The sequence below is a fragment of the Onychostoma macrolepis genome, chromosome 05 (genome assembly GCF_012432095.1).
Source record: "Onychostoma macrolepis isolate SWU-2019 chromosome 05, ASM1243209v1, whole genome shotgun sequence".
In the NCBI taxonomy this organism is placed as follows: Eukaryota; Metazoa; Chordata; class Actinopteri; order Cypriniformes; family Cyprinidae; genus Onychostoma; species Onychostoma macrolepis.
Window position 1 is genome coordinate 27620185 of NC_081159.1, and position 23885 is coordinate 27644069.

The window sequence follows — 23885 nt, forward strand, 5'->3', positions numbered from 1 at the left end:
AATGAAAATGAGAAATGCTTCTTTGGAGATTTTATTTCAAGCAACGATTTTTATTTTTTTTTCCTTTTACTATAATATTCTACCCTGTTGCTAGCTCCGATTGTATCCTTTCACTAACTTTGTAAAATATTTGTAAAGTACCTTTACTACAAGTGTTTTAACATACATTTCATAACAAATTATTTTCATCTTTTCTCGTTCAGTACACTTTGCTGATATTTAAGCCAACTGAACAACTAATATTGTTGATGATTAATATAAGTATTGTTATATAATTGAATTGTTTGGCTTCGTCATGTTAGATAATATATTTTTAAACAAAATCAGTTAATTTAGACATTATTATTACCATTTTTCACAGTCTTATCATAATATGGTATGATGACATTTCTTTAACATTTGTATTAGTTAGATTCTTGTGATCTAAAAATAAACAGATTTTACACTATATTCTTAGTACTCTCAAACAGGACCTTTTGTTTCATAAGCAATAATCTGGTGTGGTGCCATGATACACGAAGCCTAAAAAAAACAGTAACCTGCAGACATGCTAAATGCTCAAAAAAATAATAATTAATGACAGACCATGTGGTTGAAGATGTTACATTTGCATTTTTGGGCTCTGAACCTTACACGAAGTGACTCTGGTGTCCATTTGTTTTTAGATATGTGCCATGATTAAAATGGTTTGTAATGGAATTTATATCATCTATATAATTCAATTCAAACTTTTCAGTTTCAAAAATAACCAGGGATGAAATGTCTACCTCTTTTGGGCTTAATGAGCAGGTTGCACCAGCAGTTTAAGCATCCCAACCAACACAGCACTATTTGACCAAACAATGGAAAACAGGTTAGTTTTTAGGTATTCCATTTGTATGAAAAATGACCCACTTCACCCTTCAGTAAATAGCAATAACATATAACATATGTTATTTATGTTAACATATAGCCATATAGCATAAATAACATATAGCAATTTAGTCACAAATTATAATAAACAAACACAGACATTCCAGAAATATCACAGTATCAAATGCAGCTTCAGATATAACGTGAACACATGTGCCATACAAAGAAAATAGAAAAATATGTTATTTTTTAAAAATGTATCAGACGAAATGATTTGCATTTGTGCATCAGTAATTACATCTCTAAGTTTCTTAATTGAAATACATCCCTAAACATGCATAATCAATTAATGTAGGAGAGAAAGCAATTTGTAATATTTATTTTCTTTTTTTATTCCTCATTGCAAAGTACTAAACAACAAGGGAAAGTAAAACAGTACTACTGAAATCTGTAAACATTTCTTGGATAACTTATTAAACCCACAATATTTATAATGTAAAATTTTGATTAATTAGCGTAACAAGCAATATGTAAACATGATAGGATTTCAAGCACAGAAACAAAAAAATCCCTTTAGTTCAAATAAGTTGATATGTCAGTTTTAAATAAATGGGAATAACACCCATTGTATTTGCTAAAATTTAACCCGATTTAACAAATTAGACAAAATAAACGGACTCTCTTTTGATCAATAAAGTTAAAGGTGCAATAGGTGACTTCAGAAACATTTTTTATTATGCTGGTTGAAAGTCTCTTCACATCCCAATAGCAATCATTAAGTTAAGTGGTCTAAATGTATTTATATATTCTGTGGAAGGCATAGGACCAAGAAATGTTTATCCAATCAAAACACTCGGTCCGAGCGTTTTAATTGGCTTTCCTACCTGCCTGTCAACATATGTATTTGCATACCTCCCTGCACCCGGTTCGCGCAGACAGGATACGTCATCAGCACATTCACGCACGCGGTGCAGACAGAGCCAGAATGGCAGACAAACATCAACAACCCGATCTTCCTTCCTGGAACTGTAGTACTTTTACTATCCGTGCTGTAAAGTTTTCTCACCGGTGAATGACACATGATGTAGCCAAACGGTTCCCAATTCCAGTCCTCGCACCCCCCGTTCTGCATATTTTGCATGTCTCACTTAGTTAACACACCTGATTCAGATAACCAGCTCCTTAGAACAGAGCTACGTGCATGAACTGTGTTCGAATTGACATGCTCCCTACACAGTGTTCTTTGATCCCTACTCCCTGAGCAGAGGAAATCCGTTGAAGTTTGCTTCACTTCGGAACATTCATTAACGGATTTGCACTGCGCAGCGTCTTCACACACAGACGAAACTTACTAGAGAAGTGTGAGATAATACACCTCTGTAAATAAATACGATTTAAATTAACGTCTCGCACACTTTAATGCCCTTTGTATGGAACATATACGCTCGATTCAAACTGGAATCATGGTGGAATATCTGGTGATGTTCACTTCGCAGGGCACTTACGGTCGAATAGAACAAACGTCGGACGTGATAAGAGAAACGTGTGAAATATGAAACATGCGGGGGTGGGGGGGATTGGAATTGGGAACCGCTGATGTAGCCTATTGTAGTCATGTCTCTGGTATTCTGATCTGTGAGCATATATGCGTACAGGGGGCGTGGCTTTAGACGGCGATTGCAGGGAGGGCGGGACGTTCGCTTTTCCAAGATCTCCTACTGCACCTTTAACCTTCATCTTTAAATATTAAAATCTGAGATTATTCATCCATTTAATCCATTGTCGCTGAATCCTCTTCAATCACCTCAGCGTGACCTGCAGGCGCAGGGGTAACAGTCTCCGCAGCTGATTCTGCAGTCCCAATGCCTGGCTGTGTGAGAGGGCCCGATCCGGCGAATGATAGGTCAGCCTATAGCAGAGGCTTGCATGACCCATGTGTGGGTGTCTGAAGCGATCTACTAATGCCATATCCTTAACAGTACCGCAAGACGCCTCTCGCACAAGTGCATGGAAGTCCAGTTCATCATAGCTTTCTGGTTCCATCCAGAAACTGATATCATGCAAGTAGCTTGGTGGGTAAAGGGAGAAAGGACTGAAAGGTCCAAGTGGATTGAGCTCAAAATGCTTAAGAAACCGAGGATCTGCACTCCAAAGTAAGCGCCAATCAGAAATGGCAAAAATCAGGGTAGCTAAATGATCCAAATTTATTGAGACCGCTATTAACTGTAAACCTTCATCGAAGGCTGAGGAAAAGGAAGGCAGATATGCAATCCGCCCAAACTTGGAAAGCGTCTTTGAATTCATCCACACTTGCTGCTCCAGGCCTGTTTGCGCCTCCGCAAAGGAGACGCCGTAAGAAGCAAGTAGTGACTCCAAACAATCTTGGAAGCACTGGACAGGATGGGATTCTGCAGGGAACATTCCCACTAACAGAAGCTGGTGAAATGCAGGAGAACGGCTCAGGGAGATGGGCACTCTCTGAAAGACCAGGCCACTGACTGCGTGAAGAGTACCAGGACTGAAGTCTTCATTCTGGGTGATCTCTTGGACATGCAACAACAGAGACGGTCGAAGTGCATAGCTGCCGGTAAAGCTTTGTTGGTCCTCCATAGACTCGCAGTCGTTTTGCTCATTTTCAATTTGGTCAAATATATAGATGTCAGTAGGTTTAATCCAATAGACCTCTGAGTGGGTCAAAGTGGAGTCACATGCCTCTGGCGTTTCTGGTAGGCAGCTTACCAGTTCTGGGAAGTCTTCATTCATAGTGCACACAGGCCAGATTGACTTTAGCTCTCTAAGTAACTGCTCCTGGACAGTTTTCACTGGATGATGTGACTGCTGACCAAGGAAATCCCTAACACAGAAAGAAAGGTTAGAAATCTGTATCAAACATACTTTATAAATGTTCAAACATTCCACTAAATTGATACATTTAAATACATGATGCGTAAGCATACTGACAAACGTGTACTGACGTACGTGTAATGCCCATCTTTTTTGTATAATATAATACAAGACTGATAACAGATAAGACATAGCTTCGTAATGTCACCATTCACAGAGAACAAAGGATCGAGAAAGTGTTTGCGGAGCATACAAATAATTAATAAATGCCATGATCATGCAGTTACCTCTAGTTTTCAAATGCTCGTTACTTTACTGAAAGAATAGTTTGTGCAAAACAGGATATTCTGTCGACATTTATTCACCCTCAAACCGTATGACTTTTGTAAAGAAGTATCCAGGCCTGGTTTGGGCCCAGGTTTAAATGATAACCGTTAAAATGACAAACCCATAAATATTAAAATTCTATACCATATCAAAATAAAATCAATTCTAAAATCAATTTTAAAATCCGTTTTAAAGTTTAAAGTGAATTTAGGCATCACAACATTATAATGTATGTTAACTTGGTATGAAAAATGGGATATTGATTTTAATATATAGAAATTAGACAGAAATAGAAAAATTACATTTAACATGTTTATTCAATTACTATTAAGATTAAGTGAGCATTAGATTATGGCAAAGGTAATCAAAATGTTTAAAAAAAGGAAAATTAGCATGTGCAATTAAATATTCTCCATAACAAAGACACCTAAATAAGAAAATCAATCAATTACAATACAAATCAATTACAATATGGTACAGCTATTTTATACAACCCTAGCAAAGAGTAACATAAAAATAGTTCATATTACTTGTCTGCTAAGTCTTTTGGGGCCATAATATAGCTTTATGTGAGGAACAGACCAAAACATAAGTCATTATTCACTATATATTTCCTCTGCTATAGAGCTTCAATCAAATATGGCACCATTGACATTTGGTCTCGATACATGCAACAATCAATGGTGCTGACATCTTATTTTCATAGTCGATGCAACATTTGTAGTCCACGAAGCTCGCCAAGTTATTATGCGCAGCACACAATTTGCATTTAATAATAATGACAACAATTCCTTACATTTATATAGCGCTTTTCTGGGCACTCAAAGAGCTTTACATAGAAGGGGGGGAATCTCCTAAACCACCACCAGTGTGCAGCATCCACCTGGATGATGCGACGGCAGTCATAGTGCGCCAGAACGCCCACCACACACCAGCTTATTGGTGGAGAGACGACAGAGGCCAATCAGCAGATACGGGGATGGTTAGGAGGCCATGATGGTCAGAGGCCAGTGGGCAAATTTGGCCAGGATGCCAGGATAACACCCCTACTCTTTTTCGAAGGACATCCTGGAATTTTAATGACCACAGAGAGTCAGGACCTCATCTGAAAGACGGTGTTTTTTGACAGTATAGTGTCCCCGTCACTATGCTGGGGCATTAGGACCCACACAGACCAAAGCACCCCCTGCTGGCCTCACTAACACTTCTTCCAACAGCAACCTAGTTTTCCCAGGAGTCTCCCATCCAGGAACTGACCAGGCTCAACCCTGCTTAGCCTCAGTGGGCGACCATTCTTGGGCTGAAAGGTGATATGGCATTTAAAACACTTCTATGATATGTTCATGGTGGGGTTTTTTGCCATTGTGAAGCTTGAAAGATTCAGTCCCCATTCGATCTATGATATAAAAATCAGTGGTCAGGAGATCCTTAAAAAAAATTAATCTTTTCTTTCCACAGCTTCAAAACAACATAATGGTAATTAAAATGTCACAGGTTTTCTTTTGGGGTAAAGTATTTCTTATGAAGAGACTTTAGAGCTGCTGTTTTCCAGTCAGCAACAAGTTACCACTTACCTGTTGATATAATTACTCAACTCTGCTGGAAGCTCAAAACAAACGGTCTCCTTCCCAACGGTTTTCTCCATTTTCAGTTTCTCTGGTATGGTGTGAGGGAGACTCCGAGTGAAGACGTGGGTCAGAGCTCCGTCTACATGGAAACCTTTGTCTTGACTCCTTCGCAAAATAATTTTATTTGATGAATTCAAAACTGAATGCCATTACATAACTGTAACAAGACCATTAAAAGTCCAAATTAAACACCATGTTAAATCACTTAGTAGTGGACTGTATCCACTTGTCCAAAGCTGATTACCTGTAACCAGTACATCTGTAACCTTGATACGTTTCACAGTCAAAGGGACAGATCTCACTGAGAATTAGTCCTGCTTCTGCTGCCATGGCAACCACCTGCCAACTATTGTGCCATTCTCTCATTGGACTGTCACACGGAGTACCGCCTTGGCCATTGCACAAGGTGACATGCACTTCCCCATTGTCCTTCAGGACTGCAACGGCACTAGAAAAAAAAAAAAGCCACACAAAACATCCATCCATGACACATACAATATGCACAAAACATAAAAGACCTCGAAACTCTTGATCCCCTCAGTATTAACATTATATAACACTGGAAGTCAAGCTTATGTAACACCTTAATAAAGACCGTGTTGCCACAAGAGTGTCACACTTACTTTTGGAAAAATTTCACCAACAGGACGCGGTTCTTCTTTACGCCACTTTTACGCCCACAGTGAGGGAAATTGAAGATAATGCAGTCAAAAAGATGATCCTGAATGGCTTCGTGCTCCTTTAGGCATGTGCAATCCACCTCAAACAGAACAACTGATCCTGCAATGGGAGTTTGCATTGAAATCAAGGCCTCCACAGAATTATCATACAGAATTCAATAAGGCTTTTAACCCTCCCTGGCAGTTTCATAGCAACCAAATGTGTAAATTCATGGACTTGGCTGCAGGCATGCAAATTCAGTACTATGATACTTGATGTGTGGGAAGAATAGGTATCCTTCAAAATGCTTACATTAGCAGATACTAAACTGTGGTTAGGATGAAATCGAACAAGTAGCTTTCAGATACCATGAAAACAGGACAACAATGACACAAGAAAGCACCGCAAGAGTAAAAAACATGCACACGAGACAACATTATCAGAATGAAAAATCACATAACGACAGACCTTTGTCACGGAGTCGCTGTATGTTCAGGACAGCTCCCTCCTGTCTGTACGTCTGGTTCTCGCTTTGAAAGCAAGTGGCGATCACCCCGACATCGTCGCCTGCGTTCTCGCTCAAAGCCGCCGAGAAAGAGAAGTTGCCTTCCCCTACAAGTAGCACTTCGCGTGTCTTGGACATTTCCAAAAAATGTCAAGTAAACGACCCAGCAAGCTGTCACATTAGCAGGAGAACAAAACTTTCCCACACATTTGACCGAGGGTTACAGCGTCCCTTCGACTAACTTAGCGAGCTTGAACTGAGCGTAGAATTAGACCGCATGCCCCCGTGACACCTGATGGCGCTCTACATCTGTCGCGATACAGCTTGACATCTTATTAAAATAGCACCGCGTGCAATGCCGGTGTTTAGAAGCTAACGCGACACTTGAACACCAGAGGTTTTGGGTTTTAGAAGCAGGTTTACGTAAGAAAGTGTAAAAGAGAAAGAGAGGTGCAGTCGGTGTCGCATGCTAGTGTGCAGCAGCGGTGAAGTTTCGTTCCCCGGGGAATGCAGCATCGTAGAAAACAAGAACACCCGTTACTATGCGCTCGATGGCCACTTCGCAGTTTAATCAAATAAATATTGTATTTTGTCGAGAAATTTTCTACCAGCATCACTGTGTACTTGATTTTACAACCGTACTGTCCACGTTCCAGTGTCCCCCCATATGTTAGCACGCAGTGTCTGTGTTGCCAGATCTTACTAAAAAAAAGCGTGTTGCTATTTTTTTAGTCTATGGTTGCTACACCAAAATGAGTACTGAAATTAAAAATCGAATTAACAATGAAATCTGATTTAATGGTTTCTTATAAAATAAACAAACATGTATTATAGAGTTTAACTGAAATCATTATGTTATCTTGTAAAGGCTGCAAAGAGACAATACATCGTGTTTCCCTGACTCTAAGAATGGTCACACTGAAATATTCTATAGTTTTTATAGATTTATAAATTATTGGTCATCTAAATCATGAATCAGTGAATCGTGAATACATCTACATGTATTGGAATTATTCTTTGGTGCAGAAGAGGTAGCTGTTTAGTGATTGAACGACTTCATGTTTAAAAACAACAAGTCGCTTATAATACGCCGACATGGCAACACTACTGGTCACCACGTTTATGCTTAAAAGCGCTTCTTGCCTATGAACCCTACCAAAAGAAGGCGGGTCTACACTTTTTGATTGACATATTACATTATTTTACCTTTAAAAGTGTGACCGCTTTAAAGAATTAAACAAATGCATGCTGAACTAGACTCTCTGACTACTTAAGTAAAAAAAAAAAACCACTATTTTAATTTATCATAAATATTTGTTGTACTCCATGAGCACACCAGGAAGACGTGTTTAAGAAGAAATTGAAAGTGAAAGGATAGCTTTCTAAGTATAATCAAAAAAGAAAGTGTAGACGCGGAGTTTCAGGTCATTTCTTGTTCACTTGCGAGAAGTAGGCTATTTTAAGGTAAGTTTGTTTCTTTCCGAACAATATATCGTTTTCCTTTCGAATAATGTAGGCCAAAATCAATATGATGATATAAATGTAAATTACATATTTTACACGAACGATATTGCGGAAGTTCTTGCGTATTGTTAATGTTTACACATAATTCAGTTCAAACTTCAAAGCTTGAACTAAACAACAAAAGTCAAAAGCACAGACTGCACTTACCAGAGAAAGATTTGGAAAAACTTCACCGAGTTTCATTTTGAAAATGTTGAGATGTTTGGCATAAATGAGAAATGATGACTAATGAAATTACAAATAAGTTTCCTTACCAAAGTAAAATTAATTTCTTTAGAACAGTAAAATTTCATTTTAGTTGTAATTTAGACACAAGGAAGAAGCTAAAATATAGTTTTGATTTGTTTAACATTTTTAGTCACTAACATACATTTTCATACTTTCATTTATATTATGTCATTGTTTTGATGACAGGACTAATATTCTAAAATATGTAAAATATCAATAAAGTTTGAGCAGATCTAAACATTTCCTGTAGTATGTATTATATTATTATTATTATTTATAATCCCACAGGAGATACCAAAAAAAGGATGGCATCCATCCCTTTCTATGGCTGGGAAGCATTCTATGATGAAGATCGTCATCTTCAGGCAGATCAGGCACCCAAATCAGGCAGTCTCTATATCATGTATCACGGCACCTCTGTTCAAACAGCTCGTATGATCATAACCACAGGCTTCCGACAATCAGCGGATGGAATGCTGGGGCCTGGAGTTTATGTGAGCCGTAACCAGAAGAAAGCAGAGCGCTATCCTCTGAAATCCCAACCTACTGACAGAGTAGTGCTTAAATTAAGCGTCGACTGTGGAAAAGTCAAAAGAATTGATAAGGACAACCATCCTCTACAGAAGACCTGGCATAGTCAAGGCTATGACACTGCCTGGGTACCTCCTAACTGTGGCATGAAAGCTGTGCCTAGCGGTCTAGAAGAGGACTGCGTCTATGACCCCCAGCGTATCGAGGTCACAGATATTGCTCTTGCACCAAACACGACCATCTTAAATGAACTCAAACAGCTCATTGCTCAAAACAAGAAGGGGCCATCAAATTCGAACGCCTCGGGTATTTGTACAGTGTGCAAGTTCAAACTAGGGCCTGCTCATACTGTACAGTCATGCTGGGGGTGTGGAGAGACTATCTGCGCTCTCCTGACCATACATGTGTGCAGTCGTTAAGAAACTTGTCAGGAAATCATGACAGATGCATCATTCAGGAGGCTCTTCAGGTTTTCGTACTGGCTTGTTGACATTCGTCAGTGCATGATGCTTGAAGCTGAATTGACAGCTACTTTATCTGTGTACGAGAGATTGTTTACTTTCCTCATAGTTCTCAGTGACACAATTATCTTTGACATTTATGCTCTGCCAAATTCTTTTTCCTGCCACTATATTTGATGTTATATTTAAAATTGAATATGTATATGATCACATATGACTGTGAATGATCTAGGATTTGTTGATCAATCAGGAATGTTTTAAACATTCAGTATTGCAGACAATAAAAAGAGCCTGTCGCCTTAGTCAATTCAAGTACTCCGTGTATATGAATAGATCTATTCCTGATCTTATTACATATGCATTACATATTTCATAATAGCATAATGTTAACCTACTTTTTAAACATCTGCTTTGCTGTATGTAACTGTTAATTATTACAATTTCATACTGTTCACAATCACATCAAGAAAAAACAGATTTGATTTCAAAATATATTCCAGCTTAGAAGATGGAGTGACCAGATTCTTGTCACCAAACTGTTTGATTGCGCAGGTAATATATTTTTATACTTTTAAATACTTTAAGAATATCTGCAGTTTTTAATTTAAAAAATGAAGTACAGATACATTACATAATATTTAATTATAGAAATTACAAAATCTTGCCTTAATTAACACCCTGGAGCAACTACACTGAGGCCCAGTAACTTTCTGTCACTGAGATTTAAAAGACACATTAGATTTAATTAATTTACAAATCAGAAACCTATAGAAACCTATTTTTCTTATAATACTTAATTTAATAAAAGCTGTTAACAAGGAAACATTTCCAGCTGAGAAAATAAATAATTTTGCATACTTTCTAATTCTAATTTTAAATCCTCTTGAGGTGTACCCAATTGCTACAATTAAAACATGTATGTACCAAGCTTTACTGATGAAAAACATACATATTCCATTGGAAAGGTATTATAAACCTTGCCAATATTGAATCGCCATGATACACAGTAAAAAAAAAAAAAACAGATCTATGTACAAATATGAATGTGAAGTACACAGTTTCTGTGAGGCTGCAAACAAAAATTTGAAATCACAGGGAAAGCAAGCCACTGTTGTTAAAACTGTCATTGGTGTTTGCATCAGTAAGACATAGTGAAATGCAAAGGCTGCTACTGTTTTCAGCTGTTTTGTTGGCCTTTATGTTGAATTATGCCTTTTGCAATGAGGTCTGGAATCTCAACTGCAAGCCATGGTCCAAGCTTAGGAAAGAAAAGAGATTAGTTATTAATACGAGTTGCAATTTTAGGAAATGAAAGACATTTGATTTTAGACATGCAACATAACTTACTCCCAAAGCCATAAGATGAGCCAGACCAAACTTTGGGACATTTCTTGCCCACAGTGGCTTGAAGTGATCTGTGAGGCAGATTTTTCCACCTCTGTGACAAAAGATGGTTTTTGAACAATTTAGGTACATTATAAAAAAAAAAAAATTTAATTGTGATCAAAAACTTAAAAACTATAAACATATGGAGCAAACCTGTACATCTTCGCTGTCTTCCCATCTAACTCAGGAATGGCCACTTCAGGTGCTGTGGCAGGATATGTAACTGGAATCTGGACATTAGGATAAAGATAAATTACTCTGGACTTTAAAAATATAAAATGAAGTTAAATATAATTGAATTCAAAATATCTTACATCAAATTCCATGTCAAATTCATATTTGAGAAGCTCGTGAATATACCAGCATTTTCCAAACCACCTACACAGAAAAGACGTATTTATACAACTCTAAGGCCTTAATGAAAATATTATTACTCATAAAGAAGAACTAGCAATTAAAAACTGACCTTGTGCCCTCTTTGTTGGACTCTAGACGGAACCAATCATTGTCAGCTGCTTTGTTATTTTCAACATACTGCAAAACAACACCATTACTTTAAGAAGCGCGTATTTTTTGTTATATTCAGTTCATATGTAGTTCGCAAACAATATTGATGGGCTGTCAGCGACGATAAGACTGAACACTTTTAACTCAGTATGACACGTATGGTTATTCATTCATACAGCTAGCATAGTAGCTCCCTAATACTTTTGCTACAATACAATGCTACAGCTCACCTTTATGAGACCTAAATATTCTTCTCGAAGTCTCTGAACCCATAGTTCTTTGTCTCTTGGTCCTGAATTTGTTTTTAAAAGCGGTATTTCAGAAACTGCCTTCCTAGTGGCTTCATCTGCCATGTTGACTCTATGTCCGATGCGCAAAGAGTCGGATCTTTTTAGTGTGTCTCACTGAATCATTGAACAAAGAACCGTCTGACTGAGTGCGCTTACAGTAAAAAAGAGCGTTTGGAGTGAACAAAAAGCATACCAACTAAAAAGTTTGCGTATTAAATTGTACGACTGTGCTATGAACAGCAATATGCGCCAACAGAAAGAACGTGGGATGTCAGGGATCACGTGATGACGTGAATCGGTTCATTAAAACGAACAGTTCAAAAGAACCGAGTCGCGAAAATGAGTCAGACCTCTCGGCACTAGTTGACTCACTGGAGGAACCCAAATAAATGTGCCCCGTGACGTCACAATCTTTTATTTAAGGTGAAGTTTGTTTTTAAAAGAGGCTAACTTGTATTATATCATATGCTAATAATACAACGTTCCGAATACGTTTTATTCGTCAGTCGTCAGTCGTGTTTTCATCGGTGCGCGCGGACGAACAGCAGTGTGTTTCTGCACGGAACTGTTTCACAGCTGCTCGTCTTTAAATGACTGCACTGATCAGCTGGTTCCGCCGCTAGAGTCTGTAGTTTTGACATTACATCCCTCAGCATCATTTCACCTTACTCTCTTCCAGCGGTCACAGAATGTCTAAAGCTTGCATTTTAGTATGATTTCAGGATATAATTTTTGCATACTGTGATTGCACAGCCCACAGTTATTCAGCGTAAGTAGACAGACTTTTAAAGCCTAGCATAATATTCCCAAATGCATGATTATTGACCATCGTTCAGATGCATTTGTTAATCTCTGATAACGCGCTCAAATGCATTAATAAATGTGCAGATTATTCATTAACATCACTGTTGGTCTGTGTACTAGCGGAGTTTAAAATTGTATGCTTTCCCCCCATTATTTGATTTCTTTTCTTGTGTCCTTTTAGAACCTTAATGTTAAAATGTGCATCATGTGGCCAGTATTGTAATTTCTTTCATATTTAAGGATGCATGATCCAATGCATGTATTATTGTTATTATTATTACACAAGCATGTCAAATTGCTGTTGTTTCTCACAGTTCAGAAGATCAGGTCCTCTCACTTGGCTTGTGGGTTCCCATGGGCAGTGTGCTGGCCTTGTCAACCCGCCCAGGGCGCCAAAACTCCCCTTTTCCACAAGATAGACCCTTGTCACGGTGGGATAGGAGAGATGGACGGCTACCTAACCCTGGGAGCTTTGACGGTTTGCATCGCAACTGTAAAGGTCTCTGTCGCTTTTGTATGCTTTTTTATAAATTCCATTAAAATATGCAAATTTTAAGTCAGATATCTTAAAAGAAGTGATGGTCTGTTAGATGTCATTTAATTGTTTGTTTATCTAGATGTATTTCCACAGCAGATTGAAGGAGTGAAAATGGTGATAAATAAGACCCTCAGCAGTTTTTTCAAGGTTTGTTCATACATAGTTCAGTTACGACACTGTTTAGGACAGTTTCACTTCTAAGTGAAATTTATCACTATTCAGCACTGCATGTTTTCCCAACACTAATGGATGCTTTTGTGGTTTAATTCTCACCTCAGGTCAGTCACACATTTCACCTCAGTGCTGTTGCTCCATCCAGTTATCGTTTTCACGCTGAACACCTACAGTCAGACACTGACAGCAAAGAGACGGTAAGAATCTGATAGATTCTTGCATTTGTTCCCGTTCAAGTGGATTTCTGTGGCATTAGGGCTGGGGTTAAGGGCCTTAAAGGGATAGTTCACCCAAAAATGAAAATTCTGTCATCATTTACTCACCCTCAAGTAGTTCCAAACCTGTATGAATGTCTTTGTTCTGCTGAACACAAAGGGAGATATTCTGAAGAATGTGGAAAACGGAGCACCATTGACTTCCATAGTATTTTTTTTTTTCCTACTATGGAAGTCAATGGTGCCCCAAAACAGCCTGGTTACAAACTTTCTTCAAAATATCTTATTTTGTGTTCGGCAGAACAAAGAAATTCATACAGGTTTGGAACTACTTGAGAGTGAGTAAATGATGACAGAATTTAAATTTTTGTGAACTATCCCTTTAAGCAAATGTAATGCCAAAAAGTACAGTACGTTTGAGCAGAGGCATATATATTTATTCTGTTATTCTTCTGCGTGACAGTTTTACCTAGTTATGCTGGAAATTACATCAGAAGATTACAAGATGCTGTCACACTGACAAATTCAGCATTTTTGGTATGGATTTAGTTTGGAATCGGGACAAAGTGCCAGGAAAATTAGCTGTGGGTTTGTTCTGAATTAGGAGTACAGTAAGAAAAACAGTAATAATGATTAAAAACTATTTTAGGCGCCTATACAAAGAGAATAAAAAATTGTCCTGCCGTTCAAACCTTTTGGTGTTGGTAAGGTTTTTTTAATGTTTTTGAAATAAGTCTTTTATGCTCACCGAGGCTTTATCTTTTTAATGAAAAAAAAGTATATATTGTCAAAAAAATTAATTATTACTACAATTAAAATAGCTGTTTTATATTTGAATATTTTAAAATTAAATTTATTCCTGTGATGGCAAAGCTGAATTTTCAGCATTTGAACCCAAACATTTGAATGGTAGAGTATAAAATTATATGATAGTATACATATCAAACTAATAAATTACAAAAAAAAAAAAAATGTTTCAGTGTGATTGTTTGATAGGAATGTTGTTTTTGAAAGAATGTTGTTTTGGAAACATGCCTACACTTCATATAGTCATGAAATGGACTTATTTTGAATTTGGATGTTGGAGGCTTTTCTAACCAAATGGCAAAGAATGAGTTGGGTAACTTATTTAACATAATCCTAATCATAATCATCAGTTATTTGTAGTTCATGACTCCTGCTGCATGTTATGCAGTGATTGAATACTAAAAACCTGCAATACAAGCTACTAGGTTTCTTGGAACACATTTCAAAAGCAGTGCAGTATCAGGGCATTGTTCACCTAATGGACATTTACTTGAAGTGTGTTTTAATCGGATATAGATGTAATAGGTAAGTTTAATGTGATAGTTTCTCCCTTTTCAATCCAATGATGTTCTGTGTGTCAAGGGCTCACCCATGCTTATTGGGGAAATGGACTCCTCTGGCAGCTTAAATGCACACTCTTTGTTCCATCTGAGTGAGAAAATAAGAGCTAAAGCGGTATTTCAGGTAAGTAGCGGTGGCATGCAGTATTGCACTAGTATAAATAAATAATTTTGAACATAGTGTGGACTGACTGTTTATTCTTTATTAGACTCAACAGGCACAGTTTGTCACATGGCAGTTTGAGACGGAGTATAGAGGTAGTGACTTCACAGCAGCGGTTACTATGGCCAACCCTGACATTCTGAGGGAATCAGGTATGATCGTGTGACTCCCTCATTAAAACAGAATACATACTGATTTATAGATGTCACAGGAATGTGCATTAGTTACAACAAAGCAATGCCTTCCAGGCAAAACAGGTTTTTCTTTGGTTGTCTTTGTAGGTCTGAGGAAAATTGTTTTAGGCTGTACGTTATTATTTCCAATGCTTCTTGAGTGGCATTGCATTCATTTTAAATTTCATAAGTCAGCCAGCTTCTGTTGAAGGGGTCCTGTTATGCCATTTTACAAAGTGGGCTCCAACCTGTCGATCGCGACAGCACTGTCCAAGTAGCTCTCAAAAATAACAGAAATAAGTAGTAAAAAAATACATTAGATTTGCCTTTGTATTCTATTTTTTAATGTATTTTTCTGTTATTTTCCGGAGTATGGGACAGTGACAAAGAAAAATACATCATGCCTGAGTCTGTAAACGGGACGATAACAGAGGCCAGAGAAACATGCTAAGTTCACATACTTGTTTCTCCGAAGTTATTCTACTTCAAAATGTGTGTGTTCTGTGCAGGGTTGCCAGAACACACTCAAAAGTAGCCCAGTTGTGTTTTGAGGGGGTCCCCCAGTAAAATACATGTTTTAGGCAGGGCCCCCCTGTTAAAAATCTAATTTTAGGGAGCTAAATATCATGTCATTTGGGTCACTTAAACCCACGGACATGAAAAACAACCCGCTGCAACAGTGTTAAAGTAGCCCAGTTCCACAGGAAAATCGTGGACTTGACAACACTGGTTCTGTGTCGGAATGTGTGTTTTTGTTTCGGTCCATGTGAGTCCACCCCGGGTTGCCAGTTGATGGAAAACACAGCGTATCGAAGCCATGCAAGCCAGCAAATGAACTGGGTCATCTAAAAAGCTCTATGCTCAGAGGCATATTAAAAAGCAATTAACTTAAAGTGTAAGCCTTGTTGCCTTCTATTATCAGTTGCACTCATTTCTGCTGCGTGTCCGCAATCTGGCAACCGTGTGAGCATTGAGTCTAAGTAGAAGCGGATGGGAGAAACAACGCTCTCCAACATTTTGAATTCGGACTGTAGCTCAACTGCTAGCTGTCAATATCACATACTGCACCTATAATGTTGTTATCTGTTTGTGCATTTGTTTTTCTTTGTGACAGTTATCATGGTTGCACACTTTCTCCAAAGCGTATCCCCGCAGCTGGTTCTGGGGGGAGAGCTGGTGTACCATCGAGGTCGAGCAGAAGAAGGGGGCATACTCACCCTAGCAGGCCAGTACTCAGGTTAGAGCGGTCATCCTAAAGAGCTACGTCTTCATCCTATTTGTATGTACAATGTTCTTCTGTTTCTCAAAGGCACTTTCGTCCTATCTTTTCTGTCTTAGGGCCAAATTGGGTTGCAACACTGAATGCTGGTAAAGGAGGTGCACATGCCAGCTACTACCACAGGGCCAATAAACAGGTATAGTGGTGTTAAAGGATATGGTGATGTTTCACAGTAATAGTTTCATAATGCTGCAGTCTGTAATTCATCTCCACAGATTCAGGTGGGAGTGGAGTTTGAGGCGAGCACTAGGACCCAGGAAACAACCTTTTCTTTTGGTTACCAGATGGAACTTCCTGAATCTAAAATGGTCTTCAAAGGTAAGGAGGGCAGATATACTCACTGTGCAATGTATCACAAATTGCAGTAACTACTCAAACACTGGAACGGAAAAATCTTTTTTGATATCAGTTTTCATTGTTTTTTTTATTGATTCCCAGTTATTCTGACATGCAGAATAAAATATTTAAATTGTTACCTCATTTTAAATGCATTCTTTGCACGATTTACTAATCCGTTCTGTTCATAGAATGCTCACAATTGACTTAAAACGAGGTAACAAATTAGTATCGTGCTGACGTATTAAAAAGTAAATTCATGGCCATGATATAAATATTTTTATTCCCACATGTCTTGTCTGGGGCTCTGTATGATTCTTAGCATCATTAAGCCAAAAAATATGTCACAGATTATTAAACCCGCAATTTCAGCCCATACGGAATTTCTTTGCAGGGCATATTTTAACCCTTTATTGTTAAACCCATTTTAACCATTTACTCAGATACTCATACTCAAATTTGTTTTGGTTTTCATATTTTCCATTCTAGACTAACAGTAGCATTCAGGAAGTAAACATCCCATTAGAATATACATAAACAAATTACATGCACATTTCATTATATTAAGCCTAAAATGTGTTTTAATGTCACTATTGATGAGGAATTTATGATCTTTGAATAATATTGCTCCTTAAATGCAAGATATTTAAAGTGTACATGAGGTATACTAGTTCCACTTTAGCACAATCAAATATACTTCAGCATATCTTTAGTTTGACTTCAGCACTACTTTCTTACAATTAAAGTGCAAAATTAGTTGTTAAGGCCTGGTTTCACAGACGGTGCTTAGCTTAAGCCAGGACTAGGCTTTAGTTAAATTTAAGACATTTAAGCAGTGTGTGTAACAGAATGATTAAATTTAGGATTAATATTTAACTCATAATTTATGTCGATCATTTTGGTGTGTTTTTTTTAGGAATGTTGGACAGCCGCTGTATCATTGGTGGGGTTCTGGAAAAGCGGCTTTACCCCCTTCCTGCCACATTGATCATGGGTGCCTTTGTCAACCACAGAGCAGACAAGTTACAGGTCGGTCTTGGGGTCAATGTTGGTTAGATACGGAACCTAACTGAAAAGAGACACCATTTAAGACTGAGAACTTCAGAAACCACCTTCATGTCTGCCCAAAGACACTGGTCCACCACAGACAATGGACAGAACAGGCAAGCTAATTAAAGCCCTCTTTGCCATACTGGACAATCATGCAGTACATGGTAAACAGGAACGAGGGAGCTGAAAAAGACCGGCATCCATCCTGTATGAAGGATTTTACCGTTTTGGTCTTATATTGGCCCCAAAGTAACCTGAGATAAATAAATATTCAAAGATTATCTTACTTAAGAAGAAGATTCCAACTTCTGCAACTGTTGGAGGAGACCACACAAATGAATATGTAGTTTCAACTTCCTGTAGCAAACAAATATAATTCACTCCTAAATCAAGCCAAACATATTGAAGATTAGCAAAGAGGCGCACAATTTATCAAGTATCATCCCCTCATTCAAACAAAACACCCTCTTCTCTGTTTGTTAAGCTAAACTTGAAGACCCTCCTTGGGGGTCAGACTCTGGCATAATGGCAAGTATGAAGATGGAAGGAAACAAAGTGACAGTGTCAACTGTATAAAGATGCATTATGAATGAGATATTACAGGATTTGACAAACGTCAGACCTGAGTCAGAGCTGTGGAGCAGTAGTGCACGTTCTTATGACGCATAACAGCCACTGGTTCACAGGAATGCAGGTATGAGTCAGGCCTGCATTATATCGGCCATGTTCACACTGCACAGTTTCAGGAGAGAGAACCACATGTAAATGCAGAAGAGAATCTTAAACCCTGTTCACATCAAGGACTGTAAGTGGACTGAATAAAGTGGGCAATTGCGGGTTGTAACATTTGGTCTTATTTCTATTTTTAAGCGCAAATGTGGAGAAAGAAAGAATTGCGTGATAATGTGTGAATAAGCAAGGCTCATACCTCTTTACCTGTGATTTTCTTGCACTGCATACACAGAAGAGAGGCACATCTTTGATGCAAGTTTAAATACGTCTTTAACAGCTGTTCAGTTTGGTTCTGTGCACACAGCATGTAATTTTGGTAAATGCAGTTGCCACTAAATTAACGTTGTAAAATGCGGTTGTCATTCCCGTAAATTACTAAACTGTTTAAACTGAAGATTAAGCACTAAGGTGAAGCGGCCATTGAAATTTGGCTGCAGTGTGTATGCTGGCCATGTGGTTAATGAGACTGTTTTGGGGTGATTCGTCTTTTATGTTCCAGGGTTGATTTTTATTAAAACTGACAGATTTCAACTTTTGAATTTTTGTTATACGAAGGATACATTCAAACTGTCTTGGAAACTTTTACCATGCTCTCATCATTTATTTTTGCTACTTTTCAAATGCCACGACTGTAGCCCAGGGTCAGAAGTATTGTAGATACTTTTGGCTTCAAATCTTATATCATTATAAAGAACTGCTGTAAATAAAGCAGTGAGTAAATGGATGTGTTCTGTCAGTTTTCTTAAGCACCTGTCTTACAGCTGAATGGTATGATATAGAAGCTGAGTGTTCATGAGAAAGTTTATCATAGATACAGGATCATTTAAATAAAAAATAAGTTTTACATAGCATTTACACAAGTTCTACACACTTCCAAAGGTTGTAGAAATAAGTAAGGGGATCCAGCCTCAAACTAACTTATGATAAACACTAGCACTTATAGACATAGAGGTTTTATAGGCACATGCAAGTTTCTGTATTCTTACATATTATAATCAGAATCAGAATCAGAATGAGCTTTTATTGCCAGGTATGTTTACACCTGTTGTTTTCGTGACAGAAGCCTCCACAGTGCAACAGAACAAAAAACACAGATAATAAAAAGAAGAATTAAAAAATGGAACAAGTAAATAAGGAATAACAATATACAAATTGACAATTGTATGTACAGGTATATAATAATAGACAGTTGTATGTACAGGTATAATATGTGCAAATTGAAATGTAGAATAAGTATGTGTGTTAGATAAATAAGTGTATAAATAGTGTGTGTTCCACAATTATTGTGTGTGTTATGAGATGGGTTGCCTGAGGGAAGAAACTGTTCCTGTGTCTGGTCGTTCTGGTGCTCAGAGCTCTGTAGCGTCGACCAGACGGCAACAGTTCAAAGAGGGAGAGTGCTGGATGTGAGGGGTCCAGAGTGATTTTGCCTGCCCTTTTGCTCACTCTGGATAAGTACAGTTCTTGGAGACTGGGGAGGGGTGTACCAATGATTCTCTCAGCAGTCCGGACTACCCTCCGTAGTCTTCTGAGGTCAGATTTGGTAGCTGAGCTGAACCAGACAGGTATTGACGTGCAGAGGACAGATTCAATAATGGCAGAGTAGAACTGTTTCAGCAGCTCCTGTGGCAGGTTGAACTTCCTCAGCTGTCGAAGGAAGTACAACCTCTGCTGGGCCTTTTTAACAATGGAGTCTATGTGAATGTCCCACTTCAGGTCCTGAGAAATTGTGGTGCCCAGAACCCTGAATGACTCCACTGCAGCCACAGTGCTGTTCATGACGGTGAGTGAGGGGAGTCCACTATCATCTCCACAGTTTTGAGCGTGTTAAGCTCCAGGTTGTTAAGACTGCACCAGACAACCAGCTCTTTAACCTCCTGTCTGTACGCAGACTCGTCACCGTCCTGGATGAGGCCTGGATAAGGATACTGTATTCTCAACAGATATTCCTAAAGGGAACTCTATATAGTCCCAACAAAATATGATTTAGGAAGAAAATCTTGGCTGCAAGTTACATATGTTCCCATCCCCTTTCACTCCATCCCCAATAGCCTTGTGTCTCTCAACTTGTAAAAGCAGCTAGTCAAGTCTTCTTTATTTCTATAGCACTTTATACAATCCAGATTGTTTCAAAGCAGCTTCACTGTAAAAATTGCAGAATCAGTTATGGAAACTCGCATATGGAGATAATTCAGATTCTGCTTTAAAGCAGCTATAAAATACAATTGTGTAATTATTTACAATCCAAATTCCGGAAATGTTGGGACGTTTCTTTTTTAATTTGGACACAACGGACACAACGGCACTTCTGGACCATGTTCACATATGGCTTCCTTTTTGCATGATAGAGCTTTAGTTGGCATCTGCAGATGGCATGGTGGATTGTGTTTACCAGCAGTGGTTTCTGGAAGTATTCCTGGGCCCATTTAGTAATGTCAATGACAGAATCATGCAGATGAGTGATGCAGTGTCGTTTGAGGGCCCGAAGACCACGGGCATCCAACAAAGGTCTTCGGCTTTGTCCCTCACGAACAGAGATTTCTCCAGTTTCTCTGAATCTTTTGATGATGTTATGCACTGTAGATGATGATATTTGCAAAGCCTTTGCAGTTTGATGTTGAGGAACATTTTTAAAGTATTCCACAATTTTTCTACACACTCTTTCACAGATTGGAGAGTCTCTGCCTCTTTAAGACATCCCTTTTATAGCTAATCATGTTACAGACCTGATGTCAATTAACTTAATTAGTTGCTAGATGTTCTCCCAGCTGAATCCCTTTGTTGCCCCTGTGCCAAATTTTTTGAGACCTGTATCAGGCATCAAAATTGAAATGAGCTCATTTAGTGGATAAAAGTGTAAAATTTCTCCGTTTAAACATTTGTTATGTTCTATGTTCTATTGTAAATAAAATATTGGCTCATGTGATTTGAAAGTCTTTTAGTTTTCATTTTATTCAAATTTTAAAAAACGTCCCAACATTTCCGTAATCAGTTCCGCAGTCAGTTCAGTGTTGGTCCAGTTCAATTCAATAACAGTATAAAGTTATTAAATTTTGAAAGAATGTCACTTCAGCTATAAGCAGCTCTGCAGAAGGCAGTATTGTTGTTATATTGTTGTCAAGTCAGTTAAATTTTTATTCAGTTCAGTTTAACATGTGTCGATGTTGCAAGATGTGATTTAGTTGTAAAGCAGCTCTATAGAAGACAGTGTCATCATCCAGCTTATTTCAGTTTGTTTTCATTCGATGGTGTCTGTGCAGTCTTATAGATAATATTACTGAATATTAAAAGTGTCTTTTAGGCCTCAACTAATCAAACTAAAGGCGACAATGGTAAGGAACCGAAACTCTATCAGATTACTGAAATAGAGAAAGAAAGAAAAAACTAGGAAGAAACCAGGCTCAGCCAGGGGACGGTTCTCCTCTGGCCAAATGAATGAAACTTTATTGTCATTGTATGCACCAGGAGGTACAAAAACAACGAAACAGTGTTAGCAGCTCGGCCAAGACATCAATACCAATAAGGACATTAAGTAGTAAATAAGAAACACTATAAACAAAAAACTATCTAACCATAAACAATAAGATAGTAATAATGACAATACCAACAGCAATAGTGCAACATCAGTAAGTATAAAGTGAGACTGTGCATGAGCAGTACTTATAATATTGCACAAAAGTACCCATGAATTGTAAATAGTGTATACAAGGTAGTAGTATAAGTGTTGTTGCAGCAGCATGCACTATTTTAAATAGTTTTAAAGTAAAAAAAAAAATGCGAGAGGCAGTGTCTTATAACAGCAACAGTACTACACATCAGTCAAAATTGTCAATAGTGTTGTTCACTGTTTTATGTGCTGGACTATATGTAAACCGTATATGTTGCAGGTAGTGTACGAGTCAGATTTGATTGAGAGCGGCCACAACTCTAGGGAAGAAACTGTTTTTAAATCTAGTCGTGTGGGTACAGATGGCTTTATGGCAGCATTTCAAAAAGGTGATGGCCAGGATGTGTGACATCCTTACAAATGTTAGTTGCCTTCCTGAGACACTGTGTTCGATATGTCCTTCAGTGCTGGGAGTTGAGCCCCAATGATCCTGTGCGCTGGAGACAACACACTGAAGAGCCCTCCTGTCCTGAAAAAAAAGAGAAAAGAATGAACATGGTATGATATGAAGCTGTAGATGGTGTAGGGGGGCTTTGATCTCCTCGTGAAGCCAGTCACTCAAGAACTCTCACAATGCAAATGTCATGCCATAAAACAATAAACTCTTCAATCAGGCTTTGATCTCCTCGTGAAGCCAAACACTCAGGAACTCTCACAATGCAAATGTCATGCCGTAACACTAAACTCCCTAATCAGACAAGAAGATCTGAAAGAAAGACCATTTGCTTGAAATGTCCCCCTGGGGACATGATCCTGGTCACTGAAAGTTGACAAAGAAAGGCCAAGAACTCAAGCTGCTACTACTTTTACATAAAATATTTACTATATCTTCAGAAGTCATGAGCGTAAACTCTTCATGTTTGGTATCAATTTTACAGTCTCGGTGCGATTGAAAATGCGATCTCAGTCCCATATCAATAGAACAGACCAAAAATAAAGATCTCAAATCTGAGAGAAATTCTGTTCTTATGATATGGGTTGCGCCCCTGATAAGGTCTTTTGTTATTCTTATACCCCAGGTCAGATAGGGTCCTCAGGTCATTTCATGTCCCAGCAAAAGGTCCTGTGAAGCTTTTACTATGTTAAATTTATGATTGTTTTGTTCTGATTTGAGTATTTAAAGAGGATTGGTGAAACATTCCAGGAAGCATCTGGAATCAGAACTTCCCACACGATTGCCGTGTCTCTCTATCTGCCAGGTATGCTGACTCTGAAATTATTTTATTTTTAATATTCTAGGTTTTGTGTTTCATATTGGTCATTTGTGTAACCAAATTTTAATGTATTTCCTGTAATTGATGTATTCTCTTTTGGACTGATTGAATTTATTCTTTATTGTTTCGTATTGCTTGATTATGCCTGGCAAGAATAAAATACTAATTTTGATTTATTCTGGACTTTCTAGAAATCATTTTTTCAAGTAGATTAATGTGTAGAGGTATTTCCGCAAATCTGCGTTCAGGACAGATCATACCAAAGCACTAATGGATGAACCATGAGGAGCTCCATGAAGGAGACTTTGGGTTTCTGACTGTCACTGACTTAACACGGTGTAGCTCTCGTGGTTATAGGAAAAAATACACTTTTTGTTATGAGTATCATATCATGAAGCTTCTGCTTACTATGTTCAGAACAGCATAATTC

At 38.1% G+C, this 23885-nt stretch overlaps 4 protein-coding genes across 5 annotated transcripts; 2 read left to right on the forward strand and 2 right to left on the reverse strand.

Annotated features, from left to right (window-relative positions):
- Window positions 1-25: 25 nt before the first annotated feature.
- fdxacb1 (ferredoxin-fold anticodon binding domain containing 1) lies at window positions 26-7644 on the reverse strand. The gene is made up of 5 exons (XM_058775455.1): window positions 6780-7644; window positions 6275-6431; window positions 5896-6099; window positions 5598-5756; window positions 26-3706 (listed from the first exon to the last, which is right to left on the reverse strand). The coding sequence occupies exons 1-5, from the start codon at window positions 6952-6954 to the stop codon at window positions 2653-2655; spliced, it is 1749 nt and encodes a 582-aa protein (XP_058631438.1). The 5' UTR covers window positions 6955-7644; the 3' UTR covers window positions 26-2652.
- Window positions 7645-7903: 259 nt separating this feature from the next.
- On the forward strand, window positions 7904-10050 carry gig2p (grass carp reovirus (GCRV)-induced gene 2p). The gene is made up of 2 exons (XM_058775458.1): window positions 7904-8280; window positions 8857-10050. The coding sequence occupies exon 2, from the start codon at window positions 8874-8876 to the stop codon at window positions 9516-9518; it is 645 nt and encodes a 214-aa protein (XP_058631441.1). The 5' UTR covers window positions 7904-8280; window positions 8857-8873; the 3' UTR covers window positions 9519-10050.
- Window positions 10051-10229: 179 nt separating this feature from the next.
- Window positions 10230-11993, reverse strand: ufc1 (ubiquitin-fold modifier conjugating enzyme 1). Its single transcript, XM_058775459.1, has 6 exons — window positions 11684-11993; window positions 11413-11480; window positions 11261-11324; window positions 11100-11176; window positions 10908-10998; window positions 10230-10818 (listed from the first exon to the last, which is right to left on the reverse strand). Exons 1-6 carry the CDS (start codon window positions 11804-11806, stop codon window positions 10738-10740), a joined length of 504 nt encoding a protein of 167 aa, XP_058631442.1. The 5' UTR covers window positions 11807-11993; the 3' UTR covers window positions 10230-10737.
- A 363-nt stretch (window positions 11994-12356) lies between these two features.
- On the forward strand, window positions 12357-19105 carry si:dkey-71l1.1 (uncharacterized protein LOC569883 homolog). 2 transcript variants are annotated; one of them, XM_058775456.1, is made up of 10 exons: window positions 12357-12512; window positions 12862-13046; window positions 13165-13232; window positions 13364-13456; window positions 14864-14965; window positions 15051-15156; window positions 16292-16414; window positions 16516-16592; window positions 16672-16774; window positions 17709-19105. In XM_058775456.1, the coding sequence occupies exons 2-10, from the start codon at window positions 12902-12904 to the stop codon at window positions 17846-17848; spliced, it is 957 nt and encodes a 318-aa protein (XP_058631439.1). In that variant the 5' UTR covers window positions 12357-12512; window positions 12862-12901; the 3' UTR covers window positions 17849-19105. The 2 variants fall into 2 exon arrangements, with proteins under 2 accessions (XP_058631439.1, XP_058631440.1); XM_058775457.1 differs by lacking the exon at window positions 12357-12512 and having other exon boundaries at window positions 12868-13046; window positions 13179-13232.
- Window positions 19106-23885: the final 4780 nt, after the last annotated feature.

Excerpts from the sequence above, each read along its gene's own strand:
- fdxacb1 (XM_058775455.1), bottom strand. The coding sequence starts at position 6,954 with ATGTCCAAGACACGCGAAGTGCTACTTGTAGGGGAAGGCAACTTCTCT. Across the intron at positions 6,100-6,274 it reads TTGGTGAAATTTTTCCAAAA|TGCCGTTGCAGTCCTGAAGG; the intron begins GTAAGTGTGACA and ends TTTTTTTTCTAG. Across the intron at positions 3,707-5,597 it reads TTGAGTAATTATATCAACAG|GGATTTCCTTGGTCAGCAGT; the intron begins GTAAGTGGTAAC and ends TTTCTGTGTTAG.
- gig2p (XM_058775458.1), top strand. The coding sequence starts at position 8,874 with ATGGCATCCATCCCTTTCTATGGCTGGGAAGCATTCTATGATGAAGAT.
- ufc1 (XM_058775459.1), bottom strand. The coding sequence starts at position 11,806 with ATGGCAGATGAAGCCACTAGGAAGGCAGTTTCTGAAATACCGCTTTTA. Across the intron at positions 11,325-11,412 it reads TCCAACAAAGAGGGCACAAG|GTGGTTTGGAAAATGCTGGT; the intron begins GTCAGTTTTTAA and ends TTTTCTGTGTAG. Across the intron at positions 10,999-11,099 it reads AAGACAGCGAAGATGTACAG|AGGTGGAAAAATCTGCCTCA; the intron begins GTTTGCTCCATA and ends CTTTTGTCACAG.
- si:dkey-71l1.1 (XM_058775456.1), top strand. The coding sequence starts at position 12,902 with ATGGGCAGTGTGCTGGCCTTGTCAACCCGCCCAGGGCGCCAAAACTCC. Across the intron at positions 13,047-13,164 it reads TTTGCATCGCAACTGTAAAG|ATGTATTTCCACAGCAGATT; the intron begins GTCTCTGTCGCT and ends TTGTTTATCTAG. Across the intron at positions 15,157-16,291 it reads TGACATTCTGAGGGAATCAG|TTATCATGGTTGCACACTTT; the intron begins GTATGATCGTGT and ends TCTTTGTGACAG.